The 27,183-nt window shown below is 53.1% G+C and overlaps 10 protein-coding genes across 10 annotated transcripts; 4 read left to right on the top strand and 6 right to left on the bottom strand.

Annotated features, from left to right (window-relative positions):
• Positions 1-1,312: 1,312 nt before the first annotated feature.
• dspC (dual specificity phosphatase YVH1) lies at positions 1,313-3,067 on the bottom strand. Its single transcript, XM_073686845.1, has 4 exons — positions 2,883-3,067; positions 2,531-2,752; positions 2,033-2,383; positions 1,313-1,970 (listed from the first exon to the last, which is right to left on the bottom strand). Exons 1-4 carry the CDS (start codon positions 2,924-2,926, stop codon positions 1,526-1,528), a joined length of 1,062 nt encoding a protein of 353 aa, XP_073543776.1. The 5' UTR covers positions 2,927-3,067; the 3' UTR covers positions 1,313-1,525.
• A 1,454-nt stretch (positions 3,068-4,521) lies between these two features.
• BDV59DRAFT_187343 (uncharacterized protein) lies at positions 4,522-5,572 on the bottom strand. The gene has a single exon (XM_073691192.1). It carries the CDS (start codon positions 5,479-5,481, stop codon positions 5,167-5,169), a length of 315 nt encoding a protein of 104 aa, XP_073543775.1. The 5' UTR covers positions 5,482-5,572; the 3' UTR covers positions 4,522-5,166.
• Positions 5,573-8,243: 2,671 nt separating this feature from the next.
• znfA (putative C2H2 finger domain protein) lies at positions 8,244-10,443 on the top strand (the record flags this gene model as incomplete). The annotated part of the gene is made up of 3 exons (XM_073694672.1): positions 8,244-8,623; positions 8,756-9,868; positions 9,927-10,443. 3 exons carry the CDS (start codon positions 8,244-8,246, stop codon positions 10,441-10,443), a joined length of 2,010 nt encoding a protein of 669 aa, XP_073543774.1.
• Positions 10,444-11,173: 730 nt separating this feature from the next.
• On the bottom strand, positions 11,174-13,650 carry BDV59DRAFT_187338 (nucleoporin NDC1). Its single transcript, XM_073691191.1, has 3 exons — positions 13,353-13,650; positions 13,011-13,278; positions 11,174-12,955 (listed from the first exon to the last, which is right to left on the bottom strand). The coding sequence occupies exons 1-3, from the start codon at positions 13,483-13,485 to the stop codon at positions 11,392-11,394; spliced, it is 1,965 nt and encodes a 654-aa protein (XP_073543773.1). The 5' UTR covers positions 13,486-13,650; the 3' UTR covers positions 11,174-11,391.
• A 173-nt stretch (positions 13,651-13,823) lies between these two features.
• On the top strand, positions 13,824-15,034 carry BDV59DRAFT_187337 (SNAP receptor PEP12). Its single transcript, XM_073691190.1, has 2 exons — positions 13,824-14,169; positions 14,236-15,034. The coding sequence occupies exons 1-2, from the start codon at positions 13,873-13,875 to the stop codon at positions 14,752-14,754; spliced, it is 816 nt and encodes a 271-aa protein (XP_073543772.1). The 5' UTR covers positions 13,824-13,872; the 3' UTR covers positions 14,755-15,034.
• BDV59DRAFT_187336 (cytochrome c1 heme lyase CYT2) lies at positions 15,035-16,050 on the bottom strand. Its single transcript, XM_073691189.1, has one exon. It carries the CDS (start codon positions 15,995-15,997, stop codon positions 15,128-15,130), a length of 870 nt encoding a protein of 289 aa, XP_073543771.1. The 5' UTR covers positions 15,998-16,050; the 3' UTR covers positions 15,035-15,127.
• Positions 16,051-16,186: 136 nt separating this feature from the next.
• On the top strand, positions 16,187-17,765 carry mvd1 (diphosphomevalonate decarboxylase MVD1). The gene is made up of 2 exons (XM_073686843.1): positions 16,187-16,358; positions 16,454-17,765. Exons 1-2 carry the CDS (start codon positions 16,297-16,299, stop codon positions 17,595-17,597), a joined length of 1,206 nt encoding a protein of 401 aa, XP_073543770.1. The 5' UTR covers positions 16,187-16,296; the 3' UTR covers positions 17,598-17,765.
• A 167-nt stretch (positions 17,766-17,932) lies between these two features.
• On the bottom strand, positions 17,933-22,295 carry BDV59DRAFT_205588 (Elongator subunit IKI3; the record flags this gene model as incomplete). The annotated part of the gene is made up of 9 exons (XM_073694671.1): positions 17,933-18,945; positions 18,994-19,273; positions 19,324-19,457; positions 19,508-19,758; positions 19,809-20,151; positions 20,204-20,357; positions 20,407-20,963; positions 21,014-21,106; positions 21,158-22,295. The coding sequence occupies 9 exons, from the start codon at positions 22,293-22,295 to the stop codon at positions 17,933-17,935; spliced, it is 3,963 nt and encodes a 1,320-aa protein (XP_073543769.1).
• Positions 22,296-22,615: 320 nt separating this feature from the next.
• BDV59DRAFT_187331 (cytochrome c oxidase VIIc family protein) lies at positions 22,616-23,233 on the bottom strand. Its single transcript, XM_073691188.1, has 4 exons — positions 23,188-23,233; positions 22,946-23,123; positions 22,847-22,879; positions 22,616-22,782 (listed from the first exon to the last, which is right to left on the bottom strand). Exons 2-4 carry the CDS (start codon positions 23,121-23,123, stop codon positions 22,757-22,759), a joined length of 237 nt encoding a protein of 78 aa, XP_073543768.1. The 5' UTR covers positions 23,188-23,233; the 3' UTR covers positions 22,616-22,756.
• A 152-nt stretch (positions 23,234-23,385) lies between these two features.
• On the top strand, positions 23,386-27,117 carry BDV59DRAFT_187328 (ATP-dependent RNA helicase MTR4). The gene is made up of 4 exons (XM_073691187.1): positions 23,386-25,402; positions 25,452-26,047; positions 26,102-26,667; positions 26,728-27,117. Exons 1-4 carry the CDS (start codon positions 23,503-23,505, stop codon positions 26,906-26,908), a joined length of 3,243 nt encoding a protein of 1,080 aa, XP_073543767.1. The 5' UTR covers positions 23,386-23,502; the 3' UTR covers positions 26,909-27,117.
• Positions 27,118-27,183: the final 66 nt, after the last annotated feature.

Raw genomic sequence — 27,183 nt, 5'->3', positions numbered from 1 at the left:
GAATAACTTGAATAATACCACGAGGGCGACTTTCGCCGGGTCATTTCCTTACTATTATCCCCTGGTTGTACGAGGCAAGAGATCCGGTGGAAGACCTGCAGTGCGGTGGAGCACGGAAGGAGGCTGTGCTGTTGCTAGTTTTTCGGATCTTCCACTGATAGCCCAGGATCGATATGGGGGGTCCAGGACCAGCGGGATGGGTACGGGAACGGGAATGGAGGGCGTGCAGAATTTCCTCCTGGTTTCTGTCTAGCTGAGCGAGGCGAAGCATGTGCTGGCGATCCTAGGGAGCGGTAGAATCGTATACTTCGACGGAGGAATCAGTGACGTCATGTTATCTCCCTCGCGATCTCTTTTTTTTGGGGGGAGGCTTAGCTAATCGACGTGATAGTCGGCCAAGAATCAATCAATGCTTACCTAGAATCTTAACAGGGGAAAGGAAAATTACCCCGGTGAAGTGCAAATACGTCCGGTTGGTAATAAAAACCCGTCCGGTAATCTTGGACTCAGAATTATGGGTCTTGTTGCGTAAGAGCAGTTTGCACAGCCCCCGAGTTGGCGCTAGTGAACTGAGCGTTCCAGACTAAGCAGCCCTTCGTAGCCTACCAGACATTCCTTCCCTCCCCCCCCCCATCCGTCCCAGGAACTTGTTGCAAGGGAAGCCTTCCTTTCTCTATCCTCCCCGATCTGCCGACGCCGCAGATCCCGGTACTGGAAGGGAGGGGCGATTGGTTGCGACGTATCCCGGTGGAGCGGCCTTTAAAACAGCCTCGTGGGGTTGTGGGGGGGTATATGAGGTTTAAAGCCCTGGTTGAGGATTCCTGACAGGTTCTAGCGTCGTCGACTGCGAGGTGTTGATTCTTTCTCGTTGTGTTCCTTGGGTCTTACAACCACGTGGAGCGTCAGCCTTAGACGGATACCGTAGACGCCAGACCGTCAGCCGTGGAGACTGCCTGCCTGTCTGGCTACAGCAAGGACGGGGAATGAGACAAGACACGGGAAAATAGTCGTTTTCTGTCATCGACGTTTTGGCTATCCTCCCATCGTCGTGGTGTTCCCGTTTCGTGGAGGGATCGGCATCAGGGTCCTCTGAAATCATACGCCCCGCGGGCCAGACTTGAGTCTATATCATTGTAACTGGGAACCCGTACCGTCACTGGTCCCCGCTAACTCGTAGCTAGCGGATTGCCACACAGACAATTGTCCTGCGTAAATAATGATTCCCTTCTAGATGCCCATCCCCCTCCCCGCCAAAAAAGAAAGGTGCAGATACCGACGCACCAACCAATCACCACGTCCAGACAGTGTTTAGCCTTCTCGATCTCCTCCATCCATGAAATGAGCAGTGTCGATCGCAATACCACGTGACGTAGGTGGAAGGGTCCAAGATGGGGGTATACGGCGGTACCTGTTGGATGGTGAGATGTGCTCAGACACCCGGAGCAGATAATTTGCTGCGGTAGGGTCCTGCGGGACTGGCAAGGGACAGGGTGGGATGGTGTTAGACTCTAAGTCCTCCAGATCATCAGAGATTGCCCCGTCCGCTGCCTGATTCGTCTACGTTACTAGGCCTCATACTGGGAGGAAGGCGAATGCCCAATGCGGCGGGAGGCAACCTCCCAGCGCCGGGACCTGCGCTGAGGCGCTTCGAGACGTCGACACGCGCCTTCGCGACCCCGATGGCGGGGACAACCCAGTCGCCACAACTACACTGCATGCCCTGCCACGCGAACTTGCCAATGTTGAAGCCGCACGTGGGGTTGGGGCAGGTTAAGCGCCCGGAGAGGGGTGCGTCGGAGCCGTACGGAGACGGGTCGTCCTGCGATGACTCGGCGGAGTCACTGTTAGGGAAGAGACACGGACGCATCCACGTCAGGGGGTGCAGGAAGACATGTGCACAGTCCGTCGAGGGGCCCGCGTCCTTCGGTGGGCCGTGGGGGACAATGAATGGGCTTGTCGCCAGTGTCCGTCTGCCAGGCACGAGGATGAGTACGTAAGGTGAGAAACAGGGGGATATAATTCAGAAACTGACCGGCACTTGCGACATTTGATCTCTGTTGTCTGATCGGTAGGGGCTTGCGGTGGAAGCGGCTGCTCATCTTCGAACAGCACCGACTTCATCTCCGGTGCCCGGCCGCACGCTACGCTCTCTTCCACTTCGCGACGGTACAGCCACCGGCTGTACAGTGGGTGATCCGTGACATCATCGGGGCAGCCCATCTCATGGTAGACGGACAGTTGTTCCATAAACCCGTCATTGGGCTCACAGAGCGGTCGACTCTCCCGGATGATGGCCAAGGCGGATTGTGGCGTTAATGCTGCTCTCTGCTGGTGGAGCATGTAGGCAATGCAGATGGTGGCGGAGCGGGACTTGCCCATTGCACTGCGTGTTGTTAGTAGACATGTCCTGCCAGTCTAGTAGATCAGGCAAATACAAGCACAGGCAGTGGATCAAAAGGAAGAAACAGGAGCGTAAAGATTTTGGAGGAGAGTGGTCGGCTGGAATAGGAAACCTGGACGAGACACTGACCAATGAACAAGAACGCTTCCACCGGCGTCCAGGCCGGACTGGATGAATTTGATAGCGGACGGGAAATGCTCTAGGAGATTCTCATCGTCGACATCATCCGCATCAATGCGGTGATGCTGGTAGGATGCAAAACTCTCCTCATCTGGTTGTAGTCTTAACACAGAAAGTATATGAGTGATGTTCGCTCTGGCCAAGGCCGCTTTGTTCTTGAGCGCAAAGATGCTGCCGATAACGCATGTCAGTCAGGGGTTCGGTATGAGACATTTTGCCGTCTTCGGTCTAATTTCTTATTGACCGTCATAGTCGTCCCCTGGTGGGCTTCCAGTATGGTATTGGGGCAAGGCGAACCAACCCTCCAATGTAAATGTTCAGGCCAGGGATACGGTCCATGGCCATGGTGAGGAGATACCAACTGATCAGGCCGGTCTGCGGGAAATCATCAAGAAACAGAGAAATCTAAGCCACGGGATGCAGACACGAGATGTGTTGGAAATACAGGCGGCAAGACGATGCAAGTTTGATAGAGTGTTTAAGGCGTTGCTTCGGGATGATGAACCTGATTGGATGCCCGCCGGAGGAGCCAAATGCGGCGCGGGATGTCTGGAGGTAGGGTTTAGGGCAAGGGCAAGGGCTGAAGTGTTGCCCTCAGGCACTCAGGCACTTACCCCGCAATCATCGTAATGGGTACGTAGTTTACCTCGGAGCTACAAATCACAGCGTACAGTCTAGAGTTCTCACGCTTGTCCAGTACATTCTAGATCAGTGTGTCTTGATTCTGTACCTCGGGTTGTTCTAGCCAAGTCATGTCCCACTATCTCTATCAGGTTTGGTCTTGTCGTACCGCGGTCCGAAAACCTGCGCACCTGCGTTATCATAAGAACAAGACAACGGCCAGGCAAGGATACTGCACCCGACGGGCATGAGGAGCGGCAATACATCGGATACTTCCAGTCCTATCGCAAAGTGATTGGCGCTCCGTTTCAGGAGATGGTTTCAGATTGGGACCACTTGAAACCATCTTTGGCCGGGCAAGTCGTGTCGATCGGTCGACCACATACTATCATTGACTCATTAACGATGAGTCCGTGCGACGGTCGTTTTCCAAACGCATCAGGGATTACAGTCTAGTCCAGCGATAGAAAGCAGCTCATAGGACGACGATCCGTCAAGGGACTGAATCCTTGAATCGTAGGGTCGTGCGTTGGGTGACGCTGGCCAAGAAATCCCCAAGTCGCCGACTAGGTAAATAATGCTTAATTCTCCGATAGGGTAATGATCAAACTAACCGAACCATGCGTGGACAGGTAATATCTCCCCGTTGCATTTTGAATCACACCTGGGTGTGTTGGCGGATGTAGCTCAAACCTCTCTGAAAGGGCTCTGTTGCATTCTGTCTGTGCGCGACACTTAGCCTGCAGCCTTTTAAGGCTTAAGGCTGACGGTGTTTTAGGCCAATGCAATCTAACCGTAGTCAGATTAATCCCGTCCCTTCTCTCTGATCTCGCCTCCCCCTGTCTCGGTCGTGTGTGTATAACCATAAGGCAACCCTACCGGTAACCCCTGACACAACAGGCGACGGACTACGTCGGGCTAACTACGGCATAGCTACATGTAGCGCGGGCCCTTTCCGAATCAGGGAGTGCAGAGCCGAATTGGAGTAGTTTGGTCGCTAGCTCACACTATCATGGAAGTGAGAGGGGAGGAAAAGGGTTGCCGCTAGTCGTGTCAGGCCCACGATCTAGAAGGATACTACGATGGCAAAATGACACCGGCCTGTTGCCTTACAAGGAAGAAAAAGGCTAACGAATACACGACCAATCCGCTGGATTGCCACCACCACCATCATGATTGTGGATGCATGCGTGCGTGTTCAGTCCGGGTGATACATGTGGGAAGGGTGTGTAAGACTGGCGAAGAAAAAGAGGGTTATTCCTGTCATTAATATTATTGATTTAGTTATTCAGAGGTAAATTCGTACCCAATCCATGAGTGTGCAAGAGACTTCTGATCGTCATGGTCTAGTAGCTGAAATGCTGCGTTGTACAGTAGTGGCAAAAGGAATGACAAAATCCTCTTCTTCTTGCTCGCTGTAGATCTCTTTGCCCCTCCTAGATTTCGCCGCCTTGCTTTTTGGGCCTAATTTCTGGGATGGCGGTCAATCGAAGATTGCCCTCGAACCCATTTCTTTCTCACTGGTCGCATCGTATCCGATCCGATGAAGCCGAAGAAATGCAAGCTCCCAGGAACATTTATTTTACGATACCCACTTTGGGACGAGCAAAAGGAGTATGAAGAATTAGGGAGAGCACAATTACCAGTAGTGGAGCGAGACTGAATCCGCTGGACTCCGCTGATTTCTCGATGAGAACAATGGTTCTCGCATTCGGTTACACCACAATGCAGTATACTTCCTTTCTCTTGGGAGACTTGGCGGATCGATGCCTAGAAAACGATTTCCCCCTTTTCATACCTTCTCCTCGATAATAATTACCACAGGAATTGGGTGATCCGTAAAGAAAGAAAGAAAAGAAAAAAATCTCGTATCGAGGGAATTTCCTCGGATTGCAAGGTGCGATGGGGAATGCCAAATGACAGCACTGTGGCAGTGCATGTATCTAAGGTCATAGTGGAGGCCACTAGGCAGCGGGTCCAGCTGGATAGAACCACTCATCGTTGGATATTACTTGTCCGGTGGGTCCTGTCTGCATCAAGAGTCGGGTTGTCTGTACTCGGTACCCTGGATGCAGATGAGGGCCAGCCTTGAACTGATTCTTCTGGAATCCTGCGTCAACCGCCTGGGGAACGGTACCGGCGGGGAGTGTAATTCGTGTACTGTCTTCCTCGACACGCATTGTCTTGGTACTGTATTTTAGAATGGGGTGTCCTGTAAGAGCCAAACAAAGACCTGCGACCTGAGATGGAGTGACCGGAAAATACGAGCGGGCTGTCATCTTGTAGGGTGACCCGCAGGGCCATGAAGATTGTATGCAGTACGGAGTACACAGGATGATCAAGGGATGTTGGTAGTTTTGGCATGTTTCGTCTTCAGGTGGAGGATATCAAACCGAGCCGAGAGTTATTTTATGTTATGATTAATATTAGGCTGATTGAGCAACCCTGTTGATGCCAGAGGGAAGATCCAATCACGGATGGAGTCAATGATTTCCGGCCAATCAGATATTCTCTTTTCTGGAGGATGAAATAACAATCTTCCAGCACTGCCTCATTCCTAAGCGCCTGTCCCCAGTCATAACCAACTCGGCTAGCTTCTCCTCACCGCTGGACTGGATTCTTTACCTTCCTTGTCGGGTGTCTCTGTTGGCTCAGACAGAGCTGGCGGTTGGGCTGGAATATCTAGAGAATGAGCTGTCTTCAGCGATGGGCTGAAGGCTCTCATTTTGAAGAGAAAGAAGGTGTCAAGACCAGCAATTCTCCCGCGGGAGATTAAAGTTTCCCCTCTCGTGGGCCAATGGATAACCTGGATAGAGTAGTACGATCATCTCTGCTAGAAGACTTGGCATGGATCAGATTTTGGATGGAAGCGGTCCATTTCGTCTCGGACGGTTGTCTCCAGGAAGCTCACTGTCAGGAATGCCGTTAGACTTTTTCTAGCACCGTACACTGTACGCAGTACGTGGGAGGATGGCTTGCCCGAACGGGAAGGTCACTACAGTGCCTGATAGGTGATGGTGAGGCCGGGTGGTTCTTGGTTGATCCGTCCACTGGGGTTAAGAATGAAACGGCCAAGTTTTGGAGTTAAACCCTAAGATCCCCCAGTTAGGACGCTAACCAACCCCCATATCAGACCTGGCGGGGAACATAAATGTAGATGCCTTGAAGGTGTTGCGAAGATGCTGATTCTATTCTTACTTCTTTGATCTCGCACATTACTAATGATCCGACGCCTTGAGTCGTGATTTACCTAGGGGGCACTGGATTGTACCTGGTATGTACGGAAAAAAGAAAATTACCTATATTACCTGAGTCGTCGTATTGCAATTTACCTGACTATACTTGTATCCTGGGATGCCTAGCTAGGTAATCTCACCTCTGTCTTCCTGGACACCTATTAAAAGTGCTCGGGAGAGACTGTAAATGCAATGTAACCATAAATCAAACAGTAAACCACATAAACACGCGATGTCTGTTAAAAGTATGGTGGACTCCATGAAAATCCCCTGAAATTACGGCACTAACTGAGCGTGCCCACCGCGACCAAACTGCAGTTGAAAGCGGATACCCAAATACCAGCGCTGTATCATCCTTGAATAGCCTTATTTGCGGTTGTTTTTTTTATTATTTCTCTGCTGGGGGTTATTTATTATTATTACTCGGGCGGTTTCCCTCTGTCCATACCTCCAGCTCCTTGAACAGACTGGATTGAATCGACTCTTCCCAGATCCTCCCACTATCGCCGGCGTTTTCCTCTCCCCAAGCTTGGGCTGGCCAGGAAACGAAGCCTAAAGGAACCTTGGGAAAAGGAGGGGGAAATACAGCCACCGACCAGGCGGATGGAGCGCCATAAAAAACCAAATAAAATTACAGCCTTGTAGGGAGCAACCCTCCTTCTACTTACCTGTACTCCGTAAGGTGGTGGTGGCATCACAAGTCGGATTGATTTTCCTCGCCTCCCACCCAATCTACATACATACATCTGTTGCTGCTGCTCTCGCCTCCTCCTTCCTGACGTTGCCTGAGGCTTTCCTTCGCCTTTTCCTCTACATACTTCAACACGTGCTTTTCCTTACCTTCTCTTCCTCCATATTCTTCCTCTTCTCTTCTTCACCACCTAACCTCTCCTCCCACTCCAACCACGCGGTCTCTTCTCTTCCTTTCCTTTTCTCCCCGGTCTGATTATTCCAGTTCTACTTTATCCTCAACATCTCCCTCTTAGGGTTGCTCCAGAGGCCCGTCCGGCCCTTCTGGCACTCTCATTTTTTGGCCACCCTGGATCACATATCCGACTGGTTACTCGTTGCATGATCCGAGTCATTCTCTATCGTCCAGTCAATATTCAAACGCACTCCTTTCAGACGCCTTAAAGCAAAAGAATACAAAAAGGAAAAAAGTTACAGCATGCGGTGTGGTCCTTGCGCCGTCTCCCCTCAATAACTTGCCGCTCTCCGGCGAATTGATGGCACACAGACTGTTTCGCAAGGTTGTGCGCGACTGTCACGGAAAGCCGTTGAGGTAGCGAATCGCCGGCTCAATACTTTTCGACTGGAGTGTTTCTTGCGTTTGGAATTACGGGGCTGGTAAGGGTATCCGGGGAGGTCTGTCACATTCAGCCCTATCCATCTACTGGTGACCTTCTCTTGCTGACACCCGCCTTAGATCACCAGTTTTCTTTGCTCTACTTGATCCCCATTGTTCCGATCTTTTATTCTTGTCTTTTTTCGCCGTCATTGATCATTGTGCGACAAAATTGCCAAGGATTAGAAGCGGGTTCTTCTGTTCAGGCGTCCCAGCAGGTTTGTCACCCATCTCGCTCTGGTTCGGACGCCGTTTCTCCCTGTAATCATTCATGGTTGGATGATACTTGTCCTTCACCCCTCGACATCGCCCCTCCTTTTTCTGTGTGTGTTGATCAGCGAGCATTGGTGGAGCTGGTCGTACCATGGACTTCCCTCGAATCTCGCCACCCTCGATCAACGTACATGACTACAACACCGGTTATGATCATCACCGTTCCAACGGAAGACCTTCACATACAATGCCTGGACATACCTTTTCACCCCCAGGGCCCATGCCTATTACAACCTCTTCGATGACATTTGCCCCGCCGCCACTACCTCCTCCGCCTCGCATTGCCGACCTCGAGAACGGGTACGACGCTGGATGGCTACATGCCAACCCTTCAGGATCATTGGGCACAAAACTCGCTCCAATTAACCCCGGTTCAAGCTTATTCGGTGGCCACCGCCGCCCGGAGTCGGCTCCCCGGTCTGATCGCATGGTCTTGGACGAACTCGACGGTCGACAAAGTGGATTGCCGGTATCCCGGAGCCCTGAAGCTCATATCAAAATCGAACCTCCTCCTCCGGCGGATGAAGGCTTTAGGAACGCTGTTTCAGTGACCCCAACCAGCCCGATGTAAGTACCTATGACGATACCTCAAGTCCAGGCTCTTATGCCTCATAGTTTTGGTCTCCATTCTTCACCATCCGTTTCCAACACGCTGAAGCGCCGTGTTTTCATGGCCATATGCTGATATATTGATCATAGTTTGAAAGGCGAAAGGGATTTCTCTCGACGAAGTGTGAAAGACTCATCTGACGCCTACGACCAGCACCTTCTGTCTAAGATAGGCAAACCACTTTCTCCGCCGCAGTCCATCAGCCTGGCGAGTGAACCTCGAAGCACGCTGTCCACCTTACCTATCCCCCAGAGGCCTTTTGGAAGTCTACCTTCGCCGGGTGGTTCTGAAGGATCCACTCTCGATGTGCGGTGGTCCACTAGCTCTCAGTCTGGCGGGATCTCCCCTGGCACTAAAATCGGCTGGAAAGACTACATCGGATGTCGGAGTCCGAGTGTTGAAAGCAGTGCCCCGTCTTCGGCCGTAGATTATGACCATTCCGCCTACCTGCGTGACCTATCCCGCCGCCGTGCAGGTGGAACGACGCCACACTATGATGAGACATTCAGCCTTCCCAGCCGATCCAACCGAGGCAGCTACGATCAAGGCGTTTTTTCGGATATCGAGGGCGACCTTTCCACCGATGAATCGCTGCCGTCCCGATTGATTAACCTCCGCGAAGCAACACCGCCCTATCTGGATGTGACCAAGTCAGGTATGAAACGGAGGGCGTCATCTCCACCACGTGAAGCCGTCAGCGACGATAGACATGTTCTCCACGTAACGACAAGTAATGGTGATCTGTCTCAACGGAGGACCAGCGGTCACCCGTTCACGAACTCCCTGTCCGTCAACAGCGGATACACCCCAAGCCATGGAAGCCTGTCAGCAGCGTCTTCTCTCAGCTTACGGACGTCTGGGTCGTATTCCTCGGCAGCTCTATCGGTGGGAGGAAGCAGCATGACTAGCATTTCCGCGTACGACCGCTCGCCCGGACGCCTTTCACCAAACTCTGATCCCGAAGCTTCCCACGAGAAGTCAATCCTTACCGCGAGCTCTCCAGGTGGCCTAGCGCCTCCCACCAGCAGAGGCAGCATCCAAGGACCGTCCCTTGACTCCCCCAGCACAAACACAGCGCGCAAGCTTTCCCTACAGGGCCCCGCAAGCGTCCCCAAGTCTTCCGTATCGAAAATGAGCGGACTGTATATCTGCGATTGCTGTCCCAAGAAGCCCAAGAAGTTCGACAGCCCTGAGGAGCTTCGGTAAGACCAGCGCGGCCCAATCCCCTTCTCCGTTCGTCATACCTAACAGGTGATCTAGGGCACATGAGATGGAAAAGCAGTATTCGTGTCTGTTTTGCAACAACCGGTTCAAGAACAAGAACGAGGCCGAACGCCACCAGAACTCCCTCCACCTCCGGCGTCACTCCTGGTCTTGCGCCGCGTTGCCTTCCTACCAGGCCGCATTTCATCCGTCTTCTTCCCCGTCCAGCCAGACGACTTCGGGTCCGTCGCACGACACCTGCGGCTACTGCGGTGAGGAGTTTCCTAACTTCCCTCAGCCGGACTGGGATCGCAGGTTTGAGCATCTCACTTCGGTGCACAAGTTCGGCGAGTGCAACAACGCCAAGAAGTTCTATCGCGCAGATCACTTCCGCCAGCACCTGAAACACAGCCACGCCGGGACGAGCGGGAAATGGACCAACATCTTGGAGAACGCCTGCATGAAGGAGGAAACCCCGCCGGAACCGAAGAATGCGGCCAGTAGCACGCAGACCTCGTCCGCTGGCGGGCCCCTCGCGTCAAACAAGATCAACGAGGCTCTCGGTGGTTGTTGACAATTACTGTGCTCCGCTGGGGCATCATGGATTCAACGCGGCTCTTTCAGGGTGGTCGCTTGTTCCTCGCGTGTGGCTTAGGCTGGCCAGAAGGCCAGTCAGGTGTTGGGGATGTCATTTGCATCTGTTTAGCGACTCGTAAATTACATAACGTTTGTCCAGTCTCCCTCCTTGGGTTGACCAACCCAAATTCTTTGCCGTGGCGGTGTTCTTTTGCGGCGTCTGGCACATTTGTTGTCAGTTGCATATCTCCTGTATCCTTTACATTTGTCCTACCGTCATGACGCTCCCTGCATGTACAGACGGCATCGTGCACACCCAGGGGCAATTGAGGCAATACAGCCACGTGACGCGAACATGACCTTTGCCTTGACCTGTCTATTCTTTCTTTTCTTCTGTCTGTTTATTTGCTCGAGCCTTTGGTGATGGAAAATTTGGAGTCCTAGGGAACTATTTGGCGGGGGAATCGTCGGTTTGGATTGTACGTTGCGTGCGGCCTTGGTTTACTTTCTTTCTTAGACTCTAGTCCACATTGGACTGTTGGATATCTCCCCCTTCCTGATTGTCTTTTCTTTTCATTTGTGATCATTGTTGCTTAAATGATCCGCTTGAGTTCTTACTGTTTGGCCCAGCGGGCGCTGGGTTTGTACATAGATACCGTGTATATGATTTGAAAGAAAGGGAAAACGAAAGATATAGGTACAGATTGCGGCATACATGTTACAGTACAAGAAGCTTACATTAACGAGCAATGATCGTCCTACCTCCCATTCATTACATTGAGCAAAACAATCAACTAAACGCCGGGTCCATGCATAGCCAAGAGACGAGACTAGGTATCCAGCGCCTCCTATTGTCTTGTCTTAAGTCGTGACTTTTGGATTTCCAATGTGGAAACAAAACACGTTGGGTGATAACACCTCAACCCCACCACTACCTCGACAGTACTCATTCCTCGGTGAGCCCGGCCGCTTCCCGGGCCAGACGGAGGTCCTTACCCACTAGCCCAATGTCTTTGAGATAGAGCTGGAACGCAGCCAGCAGGTCAGTGAGCGACGTCTTGAGGGTATCCAGAACTAGTTCCACGTCGGGGACACGGCGGGCCGCGGCCTGCGCCTGCGGGTCGCTAGCGGGCGGGAAAGAGACATCCGTCCAGTGAGCGTCGAGACCACCGTGGACGAAGGCCTCCAGGGTCATGACGGTTTCTGTGAAGAGTCGCACGACACCGGGGACGTCAGCCTGCACCTTCCCATACTGGTCTTCATGGAGACTCGCGACGAGGAGCCGGGTGAGAGACTCGATGGCGTCGACTATCGAGCACAGGCTTGCATGCGGCGCGCCGAGGACGATTCCGGACAGGCGGCGCGCGTACGTCTGCCGGAAGAGCCAGCCGACGGGGGTGCGCAGGAACTGGGCGATGAGGGGGTGCACGTTCTCCGGTTTGCTGGTCGATGAGGGGCCCGTGAGCAGCTTGAGCTCCTGCGAGGATGCGAGCAGCTTCTGCTTGCGCTCGGGGCTGAGCATCGCCGAGGACGCGCGATCGAAGACGTCCCTGGCACGGGCGCGAGCCGTGGGCGTCCAGTCTGGGGACTGGCCGTAGGATTTGGCGGTGGTGCTGAAGGCATCGCCGATGCGCTGTTGTCGCGAGGAGGCCCTGGGAGACGGAGCGAAGAAGTTGCCTTCTTTGGGCGGGTCGGTGAGCCGGGGCAAAGTGTGAAGGACGGGCTGGGGCTTTTCGGTGGGCGAGGGGGATTTTGCCGCGGCACCCGGAGGGGGGTTCTGCTTTTCATCGATCCGAGTGGTCATGCCTTTGATCGTTTCTGTTGCGGCCTGGAGGATCTGCGACCAGGCGGCGCCGCCCTCGCGGTCGATGTCGTTGAAGATTGCCTTGCGTCTGTCAGGAAATTCCTGGCTGATGAAGCATAGCTCCCAGAAAGCAAAGGCTCGGACAGTCTCTTTTTTCGCTTTCAATCCGGTCAGCAGGCTGCCGTTGGGATCTTTGGCCTCGGATGTCAAGGGCTGGCCCCGCTTGAGAGGCTCCTTGCTGATGAACACGGAAAAGAAGAGGTTGGAGGTCTGCCAGCAGAGAACCAGGAGGCCTCCGGAGAAGATTGTGCGAGGCACGAGTCCCATGCCGATCCCAGGAATTAACCCCGGGGGATCCGCGGCGGATCGGGGGAAGTCCCAGAAAAGTTTCGCCCAGTACATGGTGAAGCTCCAGGCGGCACGCCGGAATAGGAGAGTGTACACAACCGGAAAGGTTCCGGCGACGATGGTACTCCGAGCGAACCCATCCAAGACAAGTCGAGGGAGGGCAGCCTGGATCCGCCTCGAGACTGACTCCAGCGGATGAGTTCTCTTGTCCGCAGCACCTGCAGCCCGCGTAGCAACGGGGATGGGAACGCGATCGTAGTCGTAGTAAAGATGAGCAATGGATTGCACAATCGCCAGTAGGAAATGACAAGTGTACAGGTATATCGGGCGCTCATTCAGACTTGCCCGCTCGTGTGGGCTAAAGGTGTTGTTAGGAAGCCGTAATGCAAGTCAGCGGAACACACAACACATACCGAGCTCGCTTCACCCATTCCATATGAGTCTCCGTCGGGACTGACCATTTGTAGATCTCACTGAACCACCAAGCAGAGAAGATGTACCATCCGAAGGTTTGCAAGATGTTGAGAGGGACGAGGTATTTGAAAGTGCTGACGGGGGAGATGGTAGTTCTCGAGCCGATATGCATCTGTCCAACACGCAGGACAAATATGACGAGACTCGAGATGAAAAGGAGGATCGTTCGTATTCCGCATGCACCAATTGGGAACCACGCCCATAGTACTAGCAGGTCAGGCCGCGTTAGTTAACCCGGTCGAGAGAGACCTGCGGCTGCCTCTCGCGCAGCGATGACTTACAGGATGTCTTCTGTCCAACCAAAAAGGCAACAATATAGCATACAAGCAGCGCAAGAGCCGAAGCATGGACGAACCGCCGATGCAGCGCCGAAGTCAGAATGCGCCGGTATGGGCGCGGCCGAGTGGGAGGCATGATGCAAGCTAAACGAGGGACTGTTGACGATCTCTAGCTCGAGGAAATCAGAAAATTCACAGCATGATCAGATTCGCCACACAGTACAGCTTCTTGTCTAATTCTCAAGCATCGATGGTGCAAGATGAGGCGGGGAGGAGCTCGAATGGCGCGGCGATGGAGTCGTGCGGCGATTCCACGAAGCTTTTTTTGGCCCAAAGCATCAAAACACACCAGCCACACTGTCGTCGTCAGGTGATTTCCTTCACCGCCACATCATGTGATTGCGGCCTGCGTTTGCGGGCATCCACCCAGGCAACCAACCACCTGATAAGGTAACATCTATTCATCATCCCCTCCTCCTCACCTCCATATCTCTCCGTCCGCACATCCCTCCCCCCGTTCACCATGTCATTCGACCGTCTCAACTCACTAGAAGCGCAATCTACACCGTTGCGTCGTTCCGACGATCCCCAGTACCGAGATGACCCCGAGTTCCATCGCCTGACGGAGTCTCTCTCCAATCAGCTCTTCAACTTGACCTCCAACATCACCCGCTTATCGGATCAGATTGCGCTTCTAGGTACAAAACGTGACACGGAACGGGTGCGCGAGCGAGTCCACAATCTTCTGGAGCAGACGCGCTCCGGATTCAAGGACGTAGGAGAAGGTATCAAGAAGGTCCAGGCTTGGGAAGACGTCAATGTAAGCTAAGCTCCATGGCACCGCCGGCTGCCTCACTGTACGCATCCGCTGACTCATCTCCGATAGCCTTCCCAAAAATGGACACAACAGAAGCTGTCGTCTGAGTTCAAAGCAACACTGGACGAGTTCCAGACTGTTCAACGCCGAGCCCTGGAGAAACAACGTGCCTCGGCAGTTGCCGCTCGCACCGCGGTGGAAGAAAGCCACCATGCTCCAGACGAGGCTGAAGCGCTCCACCAGCAACAGCTTATGGAACAACAGCCTCGTATGGCAAACCAAGACGAAGTTGATTTCCAGGAGTCTCTGATTATCGAGCGTGAGACGGAGATTCGCAATATCGAACAAAGTGTGGGAGAACTCAATGAGCTTTTCCGGGACGTGGCGCATATCGTCCACGAACAAGGTGGTCAGCTCGATATTATCAGCGAGAATGTTGAGCGAGTCACCGACGATACGCGGGGCGCCAATGTCGAGCTTCGTAGTGCCAGCAGACATCAGAAGAACGCACGTAACAAGGCATGCTGTCTGCTCGTCATTCTTGCTATTATCCTGGTAATCATCATTCTCGCCGCTACATTGGGTTAGGTCTTCTCGGCCTTCGGTTATGACGCTGTATTTGTTTTGTTCCCCCGCTTTTGACTACGGCATTTCCCCTCTTTCTTCATGATATCCACCGATGTATGGCTATTTGGCGCTTGTTCGATCTATCTCGTCACTTGTTTTATGGATTTCCATGAGTATCAGGCGCATCCGGAGCGAGGGAACTGCTATCTACAACGTCTGTCACTGTCTGCTTTGTTTTTCTGTCCATTTATATGTGAGTTGAGTATCATACACTATGTTATACAGTATTTATACACAAAAGACGTCAAATCCGTACCAAAACTCCGATGTCGCCCTCTATATGCACAGATGGAAGCCAGTTCGCAGGCAGATCAAGCGAGAACAGAGATACCATTCACAATCCCGAAAAGCGGCTAAATCTCATCCGACAGCCCTCCCAGGTGTTCATTTTTGGTCGTACATCCAGATAGAAGCTGAGTTTACCCGGGCCAACATTGGAAGCCAATCCTGCATTGCTACTACCCCCGTCGGACTTGCCCTGGTAGAAATCAATCACGTATTCGATTCTCTCTCCGCCGCACCTCTCCACAACCCAGTCATGTCGGTCGAAGGGCAGTTGGTAGCCCATGAGACTGTTGATGCGGGCACGAGGACTTAGGAACTGAGGGTCAACCCCCAGTCCGCGAAACGAATATAACCTGGGGCCTCCGCATTTCTTGCTTCCCGGGTCTGATCGGGGCGCACGACTCTCCCAGTCGAGAATCTGCTGCCAGGCACGCTCGTTGACCGCATTATGAATGGGGATGATCGAGGCTACTGAAGTCGCCAATTCGGACGCGGACGTGGTGGAAGCCGGAGTGTTTCCTTTACGCATAAGCGCCTCGAAAAACTGACGTTCCGAGGGGTAGATCCAATTTCCAGTGCTTTGGTCATGGCCAGTCTCTGTCTCCGCATTGGACGGAGTACCATGGGATGCGGCGGAGGATGAATACGGGGACGGAGGCGCAGCCTGCGCAGGTTGCGATCCTGGATCAATGGCTCGAGGAATACTGCTGACTTCACGGTCATTGGATAAAGGACGCTGCGACTTTGATTTTGGCTTATCATTTGACTCTGCGGAAGGTGATGGGTGGGGAGGAGCCACTTTCCCCGACGCCTTATGTTGTTGCAGCCATATTTCACGGGTTTTGTGGTCGACGGGACATTTGGCAGCTGGGTCAGACTCAGCAGGAGGAGGCGAAGGCGTGCTTGCACCGGCACCCATGGTGGCCGCGTGGTTGGAAGGGAACTGAGTATGTAGGTACAGAAGGTGGACAGACGGCTTGGGTAAAATAAAATGGAATGGATCTGATTTGGCTGGAGAAGAGCATGAAGGCGGTGGGAAACTGCCGGGTGCGTTTTCTCGCTCACCGCCTCCGACTGTTTGCTTTACCCAACAGGGAAATTCCCATCATCTCGATCATCCCTCACATCATCCCTTTTCTTCTCCCATTCTTGTCTTGCAACACCTGTCCTTCTCGTTCCTCCTCTCAACCAGCGTCGCTCTCACTGCCTTGAATTACAATGGCTGACACCTCGGTCTTTCGTGCTACCACCACCGCCCCAGTCAACATTGCGGTCATCAAGTACGTTCTTCTACCCCGCCATTTTGATATGACAACGGCTATGGTTGCACCATTGCCGTCGAATTAGCCACTGGATACTAATTCCGGCATTTCAGGTACTGGGGAAAAAGGGATCCTTCTCTGAATCTGCCTACCAACTCGTCTCTCTCCGTGACCTTGTCTCAACGGTCTCTGCGCACCCTCACCACCGCCTCTTGCTCGACTCAATACCCCTCCCAGGATGAGTTGACCCTCAATGGCAAACCCCAGGAGATCCAGTCCTCGAAGCGCACTCTGGCGTGTCTTTCCAACCTGCGCTCGCTCCGCAAAGCCCTTGAAGATGCGGACCCTTCTCTGCCCAAACTGTCCACACTTCCTCTCCGTATCGTCTCCGAGAACAACTTTCCCACGGCCGCCGGTCTCGCCAGCTCCGCCGCCGGTTTCGCCGCGCTCGTCCGCGCTGTCGCAGATCTCTACCAGCTCCCCGATTCCCCCCGTGATCTCAGCCGTATTGCCCGTCAGGGTTCCGGTTCGGCGTGTCGGTCGTTGATGGGTGGATACGTCGCCTGGCGCGCTGGAACCCTCACTGATGGAAGTGACAGTTTGGCAGAGGAAGTGGCCCCCGCGTCTCACTGGCCGGAAATGCGCGCAATCATCCTCGTCGTCAGCGCCGAAAAGAAGGACGTCCCTAGTACCGAAGGTATGCAGACCACTGTTGCTACCTCCAACCTGTTTGCAACCCGCGCATCCTCCGTGGTGCCTGAACGCATGTCCGCCATTGAAACGGCAATTCAGAACCGAGACTTCCCTTCATTCGCGGAGATCACCATGCGCGACTCCAACGGCTTCCACGCTACATGTCTGGACTCCTGGCCTCCTATTTTCTACATGAACGACGTTTCTCGCGCTGCCGTTCGCCTCGTACACGATATTAACCGAGCCGCCGGCCGCACTGTGGCCGCTTACACTTTTGATGCTGGTCCGAACGCTGTCATCTACTACCTTGATAAGGATTCCGACCTTGTTGCGGGCACTGTCAAGGCTATCTTGGGCCCCAACACTGAGGGATGGGACGGTCCCTTCTACGAGCCTCTTAAGAACACTACTACCCCCGGCGTTGCTCTCGATAATGTGGATTCGCGCGCCCTTACTGTGCTCAAGGAGGGTGTGAGCCGTGTCATCCTGACCGGTGTCGGTGAGGGTCCGATCAGCGTCAACGATCACCTTGTTAACGAGCGTGGTGAAATCATCTCTCATTGAGCGCAGATACGGTTTGAGTAGCATTGTGATGGTCCACGCGCTGTCACATTGCATACTTCCTTGACAGATACCCTATAATTACCTTCTCTTCCAGGTTCTAGCAACCTGCAGTTCGGGTTCTTTTGCTGAAAAGCGGGTAGCGAATATCTTTTTTTGCATGGAAAAATTCACGATGCATATGTATCTATTAATTTGACTATTTTTGACGAAATAGACAGGCAAAGCACCTGACTGGACACGTCCACCAGGGAAAATTGCATCTTTTGGGTATAAAACATTTTCTATTTCTAATCTGGGTGGAAAATTGGAAAAAGTCCTTTACCTACGCCGGGCTTTTAACTAAGCAGCGCTGAAGCCTTCAACTCCTTCACCGGTGGCACTTCCTTCACATTCGTTCCACCCGTCTCCGTAGACGTGATGCTCTCGTAGAAAACACCCTGCGACCCTCTAGCCTTGAGCGGCTCGCCCGCATCTACATCAGCCTGCGGGTCGTCGCCCGGCGTCGTCGTCTGCTGAGCAGACACGTCAAAGACCTCCTCACGACTTTCAGCGCAGAGTTTGAGAACCTCCTGCATCGCCTTCTCGATAGCGGCAGCACGCTCCCGCATCCCACGGCGCAGAAGCGCATCCACAAGGCCCTCAGTCTCAGCCACAGTCGAGTTCACTCGTTCAATGAGACGACGCACACTGTTGACCAGGTACTCCTCCTCGTAGACGGTGCCCTTCTTACCACGAGCACGCTTGCGCTCCTCCCGTCTGCGCGTCCTCGACGTCTGCCGCGACGCTGTAGTCTTTCCCGTGTAACGGGTGTACATGGTCCGCCCGGCCAGGGTGGACGCGTCCGTGGGCGCTAGCGACACGTTGTCCGGGATGTCCGCGCCCAGGTCGCCAGTGGTGGGGTCGCCGCCGAAGTAGGCGAGCGGGTCGGCGGCACGACGCTCGCGCAGCTCCCGGACGCGCGGCACCTGGGCGTTAAGCTGGCCGCGGAAGTCGGCGAGGAGGTCGGTCATCGAGCCCATCGAGTCGGCGAGACCCGCATCGACGATCTCCGGGATGAGGGACTGTTTGCCGTGCGCTGCGAGCAGCCGGGTGGCGTCGGCAAAGCGCGCGCCGCGGCAGTAGAGTCGTGCGGCGCCTGTGATGTCGTGGAGATGCTCGGCGTGGATTTGGGCGGCGGAGATGTAGTCGCGCGTCTCGTCGGTTAGGGTCGTGGCGAGGGTGGTTGCGTGCGAGCGGAGCTCTTCTTCGGATAGGGGGACCATCATCGCACAGTATAGAGATTCACGCCAGAGATGGGCGAGGTGGTAGCTTTTGTAGGCGTCGGTGTAGAGTGAGAGTGACTCGTAGGCTGGGCTGGGTTAGTAGTGGGTTGGTTGGTGGGTGAGGGATGACGTACCGATGCCTGCCTCTTTGAACATGGACTGGTCGTAGAGATAGTCGGCGTAGATATGGGTTATGTCGTGCAGCTGCTCGGGCTGGTACTTGTAGATGTCGATGGCGTCTTTGTAGAGGACGTGTTTGATGGCATACGTCCGCAGTTCGTCGTGCGCGTTGAGCTTGTGCAAATGTCGCAGAGCCTTGCTCCAGCGCCCCAGGTAATTGTCGATCTCAAATTGACGTCGGAGGTCGGGTAGCTTCTGGAGTTTGCGCAGGAAAGGGAGATACTCGCGGGGATCCTAGGAATATTAGTTATGTGTGTTGATGGATTTGTTGCAGCGCTTCTTACCCGCTGGGCTTGCTGAGCAACCAGCAAGGTGAGTTCTAGGTCATAAAGGCCCAATGCGTTGTCGTACAGGCGGTTGGCGTCTGTCAAGAAGCACATGTGTTCAATTGCATCGTCCGCTTGCTGGGGGCTCTCCTCTATAGGACAGTTAGCGGGGGCAGGAATCAGAGAGCAGAGATTTCCGTACCTCTCAGGCGTGCAACCAACTGGAGTCCAGATTCGAGGTCTGGCGGGTATTTGCAAACATGTGCGGTAATCAGGTTATGCAGGTTCGTGTCCATTCGCTTCTCCAACAGAGCGAGGAAGGCATCACAAATCCGGTTGACCTTGCTCTTTCCAGGTGCTTTGACAGGCGTGCTCCCCACATTTGGCTGTGTGCCGTCGGACGCTGGAAGCTTCAACGTGTCCTTGTAGAGGGTTTGAGAGACATCATCCTCACTATAGGATATTAGACAAAGATACTTATGGGCAGTTGATCGTGCACGTACCTTAGCCGTGATAGGAACTCGTCAATGAAGTCAACTCTCTTGACCTGATCAACAAACAAATGAACACTCTCCATGAATTGCTCGGGTGCGTAGTCGTGGATAATGTTCATGTCCACCATTTGGCTGCGACATGTCAGGTAGGCAGACCGGTAGTCCTTCCGGTCAATAAAGGATCGGATACCGGCCAACACAAGAGCTCGAGGATATATGGTCTCTATATTGCCGCGGGGCATCTGCAGGGTGACCGCGAATATTGTCGGCATCACGGTCACCAAACGTCCACCACGTTCAATGCTTCTGCACCGTTCGTCTGTCTCCGGCGTATCGGGCGGTACATCCATAGCTGGAGATTGTCAGAGGAAATTCAGAGTAATGCACGTGGGATGAGTACTGACATTCAGCTCTTGTCAGGTGGACGAATTTCAATAAATGCTGGGATGTGGTGAACACCACATGGGCTTTAGTGACTAGAAAGGAAGTGCAGTTCTTGGCAAGCAAACGCGTATTCGCATAGAGAGCCCCGGTCCTTGTCAGAGAGATAAGGATATGCTTTTGAATGTTAGCATGATTTGTATGGAAGGATTCCTATAGTAGTTACCTCGTCTTCAGGTAGCACGGCAGCTTTAGCCCAGTATGTATCGACGGTGGGCCCTTCGGGATAGGATGCAACGACTTCATTGGAAGAGTCGACCGTGATGGTTGAATATGCAATCGATTGACCTGGTTGACCGACGTGGGAGAACCATAATGCTTCATCCGTCAAATCCGGGAAGATAGAAACCAATTGCTCCGAATCAGCGGCGTGGTAAACGGCTTTAGTTTCTCTGGTCTCCAGAGTTGTCCGCTCGATGTCGGTGGAATTTGGGCCGCTGTTCTTCAAAATGTATACTTCATTCTCATTGAGGAAAGCAATCTGCCGTGGGCGACTATCCGGCGCGCCTGACAACGGATAGCTAGACTCAAGGATAGGAGGCGAAACTGGCCGAGTCTTAAAAGACCACATGAACACGGAGAAGCAGTCCTTCATGAGGACGGCGATTCGAGTCCCGGACTTGCTAAATGCGACATCAACGATGCTGGAATCCAGCGTCACCTCGTTGTGGGCCATGGGAGGCGGAACACCCGACAACCTCAGGGGCGTCAATTTCAGGATTTCTTTTATTCAAGGTTAGAACCGTTCTTGCAGAGAAATTAAGATTACTTACTTCCGTCGATAACAGCGACAGCGCCGACATCGTTCGGCGATACTGTCGAACCATGCGCAACATCAAAGACGAAGTCCATGTCAAGGATGGAGCCTATCAGGGTATCAGCAGCAGCACCACGAAGACCATATTCATGTCACATACCGGAAGCACCAACGACAAAACGAAGGGCTTTCTCTTGGTGCCATTTGAAGGAGAAAACGTTTGAATAGTCAGGGTTGGTCACCACAGGCACTTCCTGTTTCAGATAGTAGTGGTAATTGCCCATAGTCCAAAACTGTACTCTATCCTTGAAATGAACAGCAAGCACAGTCGAGTCAATATTCCAGCTCAAATGGATATTTGAAGCCCATGAGCAGCGCTCTTCCTCGGTCAGGCGCAGGGTAAACTCCCCATGACGCAGGCCATTCCTTTCGAAGAACACCACATCGACCCGTTCATCCAACCGCTGGATACCAGCAATCAGGTTTCCATACGGTCTCCAGCTGAGCGCAGACTCTAGCCCATCAACAGGCTCACTGACACTGTCGATGGTTCCTTCGCGCGAATAAACTCGAATGACACGACGCGAGTCTTGTTCAACACTGTTCACGGCGACGTACGCACCGTCTCCCCGCCAACTGATGGTGGTCCTTCCGTCATCCTTGCTGCTCAGCTTTCCCTCATCAACCTTCTCAGGGACAGTAGGGTCACGAAGAGCTTTGGCTCTTTTTCCTTGGAACTGGGTCTCGCGTTTTCCCCAACCCACGGAGACATGCTGCGACGCCTGCAGATCTTGCGGGGTGAATGTGATCTCAGCCACGTTCTCAAACTCGCGAGTCATGTACAGGAACGTATTGGCTCTTGTGGTCAGAGCTAGAAGCTCTTCATCAGGAGACCATGCGGCAGCAGTGATCCCAACGTCGACGGAACCCAAGATTTCAATCTTGTCCTCGCCGGGAAGAGGTTCTTCACGGACGATGATGATATCGCCTCCTTCCATTACCAGACAAGCACTTAGGTTGTCGGCAAAATAATGCAGTGAAAGAACCCGATCACAGGGCAAGTCTGGCAACGGACACGGCGCATCCCAGGATGCGATGCATTCGAATACATCTGCGCCCACCGGGTCCACAAAGTAGGCGTCTTGGGGCTTTCTTCTCAGTTCGATAACAGGGTTTGTCTCGGTAGGGCCAAAGGTGCAAATGACCGAATCTGAAGCTGTATCCCAGGCTGTCGCCGTGAGAGGGAGATCATTCTGAAGCTGCACCTCGACGAGGCGCACGTTTTTCAGGTTGCGCATGTTGATGACCGGTTACCCCGCCGCCATGTATCAACAAAGTCCACGGCCGAAAAAGGCTTGGGATATGGATCACGGAATAATTAAGTCAATTAAATGTACACTCCTCTGCAGGAGCAGTAAATGAGGGGGTATATCAGTGTTTGTGGGACGGTCGGTCGATATCAGATGCGGACCCGAAGATTTTAATTTTCGAACAGTCAAAAAATAATCGACCAATGACTTCATCCATATTCTAATGTGCATCAGCCCATCGACGACTACAACCCATCGCATCAGCGCACCTACGGAGCTGGGGAAAATACTGCAAGGTATACAATTACTTTTTCGTAGGTCAAGGACTGATAAATTCTCTAGCTTTATACACAATATCCGAATACTTCCAACGTAGGATACAATTTCGACCCCGTCCCAATGCCCCAGCTTCCCATGGCGCGGAGGTAAAATACAGCGCAAACCAGCATTTAACGGGTCTTGTAGGTTTGCCAGACTGAAGGCACAAGCAGTTAGTCCATTGAGTCCGTGCAGTCCACGGAGCTTGGTGAAACACATACCAGCAATGGCGAAGGGAGCACCGAAACCAGTAACTAGAGGTCCCGAGTCAGCTTGTCACGCCCAGCACCTTGTACAACCAATGCAACGGAATCACGTACCCATGAAAGCCCAGTATCTCCAGAAGAAGTGCTTGGTCAGAGGGTTGAAGGGGATGTTGGAGCGAGGACCCTCAGCGTAGTGGTAGGGGCTGCCGAGCTGGGCGCGGGTGGTGGAAAAGCCACGACGGGCAACGAAGGAGGTGGCCATTCTGGCCCGGAGAGCGGTCGCAGCGTTCATCTTGCAGGAGGGTCAGAGAGACAATTGGTCGAATAGTGGATATCTCGTGCAAACAATCACCCACCTTGAGGAAAGTAGCGCAGAGCACGGGGATGGTCGAGGCAATGGACTGACGGGCGGGAAGAGCAGGAGTGGAACGAAGCAGTGTCGGCGGCTCTCCGGAAGTGGGAGTCACGTGTGTTGCCCTTTGGACCGGCCCCGAACGGCAAGTTTCCCCGGCCCAATCAACACGCCGCCTTCCCCATCGGGATAGCCAGTCGGAGTGAAATTTCTCGGGGCGATCCAAACGCGCAAAGTCGTCCGCCAGGAATCACTTTTTCTTCCCCCCGTCAGTTTCCGCTGTCGTCGCGACTGACTGGCGACCTGCATCCGTCCAACAATGGATGAGCTTTTCGATGTTTTTGAGGACCAGCCTCAGGCGGTCGCGCCCACCGACGCTGCGCCGAAGCGTCCCAAGAAGGACAAGAGCAAGAAACGACAGGTCAATGGCGATGTGAAGGGGGGTGATGTCGCAAATCCGAAGGAGGACACGCCAGTGGCTGAAGCCCCGGAAAATCCAACCGCAGACGCAGAGGATAGCGAAGCGCCGGCCGCAGAAAACAACGGCCAACCCGACGCCAAGCGACCGCGACTGGAGAAGGAAGCCGAACCGGTGCTCGCAGATGAGTTTGAGACTGCGCAAGAGCGGGAGATTGCTGGTTCGGCGGGTCTACAGGCTACGAAGGACTCCGGATCAGTCGTTCTGCAGCATCAGGTCCGGCATCAGGTCTCTCTTCCGCCGAACTATCCATACGTGCCCATCTCTCAACACAAGGCTCCCAAGGATCCCGCACGCGTATGGCCATTTACCCTCGATCCTTTCCAGCAGGTGGCGGTGTCCTCCATTCAACGGGAGGAGAGTGTTCTCGTTTCAGCCCACACCAGTGCCGGTAAAACAGTCGTGGCCGAATATGCCATTGCGCAAAGTTTGAAGAACAACCAAAGAGTCATCTATACCAGTCCTATCAAGGCTCTGAGTAACCAGAAGTACCGAGAATTTGCCGCGGAGTTCGGGGATGTAGGTTTGATGACTGGTGATGTTACGATCAACCCAACAGCCACCTGCCTAGTCATGACCACCGAGATTCTGCGGTCAATGTTGTACCGTGGTTCCGAGATCATGCGTGAAGTCGCATGGGTGGTGTTCGATGAAATTCATTATATGCGCGATGCGACTCGAGGTGTCGTCTGGGAGGAGACCATCATTCTTCTCCCAGATAAGGTTCGATATGTGTTCTTGTCCGCCACTATCCCCAACGCAATGCAATTCGCCGAGTGGATTACCAAGATGCACAACCAGCCTTGTCACGTTGTATATACGGACTTCCGACCAACCCCCTTGCAACACTACTTCTTCCCCGCCGGCGCCGAGGGAATCCATCTGATTGTCGATGAGAAGGGGAACTTCCGCGAGGAAAATTTCCAGAAGGCGATGAGCAGCATTGCTGACAAGAAGGGCGATGATCCCGCCGATGCGTTGGCCAAGCGAAAGGGCAAGGGTAAGGACAAGAAGCTCAACAAGGGTGGAAACGAAGCAGGAGGTAGCGATATCTACAAAATCATAAAGATGGTCATGCTCAAGAACCTGAACCCCGTCATTGTTTTCAGTTTCAGCAAGCGCGAATGCGAGGCATGTGCGTTGAAGATGAGCCAGCTGGCTTTCAACGACGATTCCGAGAAAGAGATGGTGTCCAAGGTCTTCAACAGCGCCATTGAGATGCTGTCCGAGGAAGACAGAAATTTGCCGCAGATCCAGAACATCTTACCCCTTCTGCGGAGAGGTGTCGGCGTCCACCACTCCGGTCTTCTTCCAATTTTGAAAGAAACCATCGAGATTCTTTTCCAGGAGGGGTTGATTAAAGTATTGTTCGCCACCGAAACGTTCTCCATCGGTCTGAACATGCCTGCAAAGACTGTGGTCTTCACCAGTGTTCGCAAGTTTGACGGCTTTAGTCAACGCTGGGTTACGCCATCTGAATTTGTTCAGATGTCTGGCCGTGCTGGTCGAAGAGGCCTAGACGACCGAGGTATTGTCATCATGATGGTGGGCGAAGAGATGGATCCTGCCGTAGCCAAGGAGATTGTTCGCGGTGAACAAGACCGCCTGAACTCGGCCTTCCATCTTGGCTACAACATGATTCTGAACCTCATGCGTGTGGAAGGCATCTCTCCCGAATTTATGCTAGAGAGATGTTTCTACCAGTTCCAAAACACTGCGAGCGTTGCGGGGCTTGAAAAGGGTAAGTTGAAACTAACCAAGGAAAGACAATCGGGCTAATGGGATATTAGAGCTTCAGCAGCTTGAAGAGAAGCGAGCCGTTTTGAACATTTCTGACGAGGGTACCATTCGCGAATATTACGATCTACGGAAGCAACTCCGGCAAGCCAACGATGATATGCAAGTGGTAGTCAGCCACCCAGATTACTCCCTGCCGTTCCTCGTTCCCGGCCGACTGCTTCGCATCCAGCACAAGGGTGTCGAATTTGGCTGGGGTGTTGTGGTCAATTACAAGAAACGCAAGCCGGCCAAGAACCAAACTGAAGAGTTCGAGCCTCACCAAAAATATATCGTTGATGTTTTGCTAAAACTCGCTGATGGTCCGGCCGTGGGTACCAAGACCTTTGAGGATTTGCCCGCCGGTGTCAGACCCCCGAAAGAAGGTGAAAACACCCGTATGGAGGTGGTGCCCGTGACGTTGAGCTGTATTGAATGTCTATCTCATATCCGGATTTTCATCCCGAAGGACTTGAGTTCTTCGGATGCCCGGAATGGGGTGAAGAAGGCTTTGGACGAGGTGCAGAAACGGTTCCCAGACGGAGTTGCCGTTCTCGACCCTATTGAAAACATGGGGATCAAGGATGACAGTTTCAAGAAGCTTCTTAGGGTAAGAATTGGGCTTACTAGAATAGAGGGATGAATTCGCTAACAAGATCTATAGAAAGTCGAAGTCCTCGAATCTCGCCTTCTCTCCAACCCGCTCCATAATTCGCCACGGCTCCCTGAGCTTTATGACCAGTACTCCGAGAAAGTGGAACTTGGATCGCAAATCAAGGCGACGAAGAAAAAGATTTCGGATGCGATGTCGATCATGCAATTGGATGAGCTTAAATGCCGCAAGAGAGTGCTTCGCCGTTTTGGATTCATCAACGAGGCCGAAGTGGTCCAGCTGAAGGCACGTGTGGCGTGCGAGATCAGTACGGGTGATGAGTTGATGCTGAGTGAGCTCCTGTTCAACGGCTTCTTTAATAAGCTTACCCCGGAACAAGTCGCCTCGGTGATCAGCGTCTTTGTGTTTGAGGAGAAGTCGAAGGAGACCCCTGCACTGACACGGGATGAGTTGGCCAACCCGCTCAAGGAGATCCAAGCACAGGCTCGGATTGTTGCCAAGGTCGCTCAGGAATCCAAGCTGGCCGTGAACGAAGAGGAATATGTGCAAAGCTTCCACTGGGAATTGATGGAGGTGATCTACGAGTGGGCGAACGGCAAATCGTTCGCCGATATTTGGTAAGTCACGAATGCTGTAGGTACGGTATCGAGCGGCCGGGCTAATCAGAATGTTGCTAGTAAAATGACGGATGTCTACGAGGGGAGCTTGATTCGAGTCTTCCGCCGATTGGAAGAATGTCTGCGACAGATGGCTCAGGCCGCCAAGGTCATGGGCAGTGAGGAGCTGGAGAGTAAGTTTGAGACGGCCTTGACCAAGGTTCGCAGGGATATTGTGGCCGCGCAGTCGTTGTATCTGTAGACTTTTGGCCTTGATCTTTTGTAGAATCTCTTTCATTTGTCGGGGAGACCTGCGTGGTGTGGTTACATACAGCATTTTCCTGGCGTCCGGGGTGAAAAATCGGCAATTCCTGTAGACCTCAAATTCGACCGGTTTGAGGTCACTGTCTTTGTACATATCAGACGAGGAGCTACCAAAATTACGATAGTTCAAAGAAGAAGAAAAATAAGAGGAAAAAAAAATCCCTCGACGTAAGTAGTAGACTGGTGCAGTCATCGAACGCAACCTGCGCAAGA

The sequence above is a fragment of the Aspergillus ambiguus genome (genome assembly GCF_047715705.1).
Source record: "Aspergillus ambiguus strain CBS 117.58 unplaced genomic scaffold BDV59scaffold_47, whole genome shotgun sequence".
Classification (NCBI taxonomy): domain Eukaryota; kingdom Fungi; phylum Ascomycota; class Eurotiomycetes; order Eurotiales; family Aspergillaceae; genus Aspergillus; species Aspergillus ambiguus.
The sequence above is the reverse complement of the archived record's forward strand: the minus strand, read 5'-3'. Positions and strand labels throughout refer to the sequence as shown.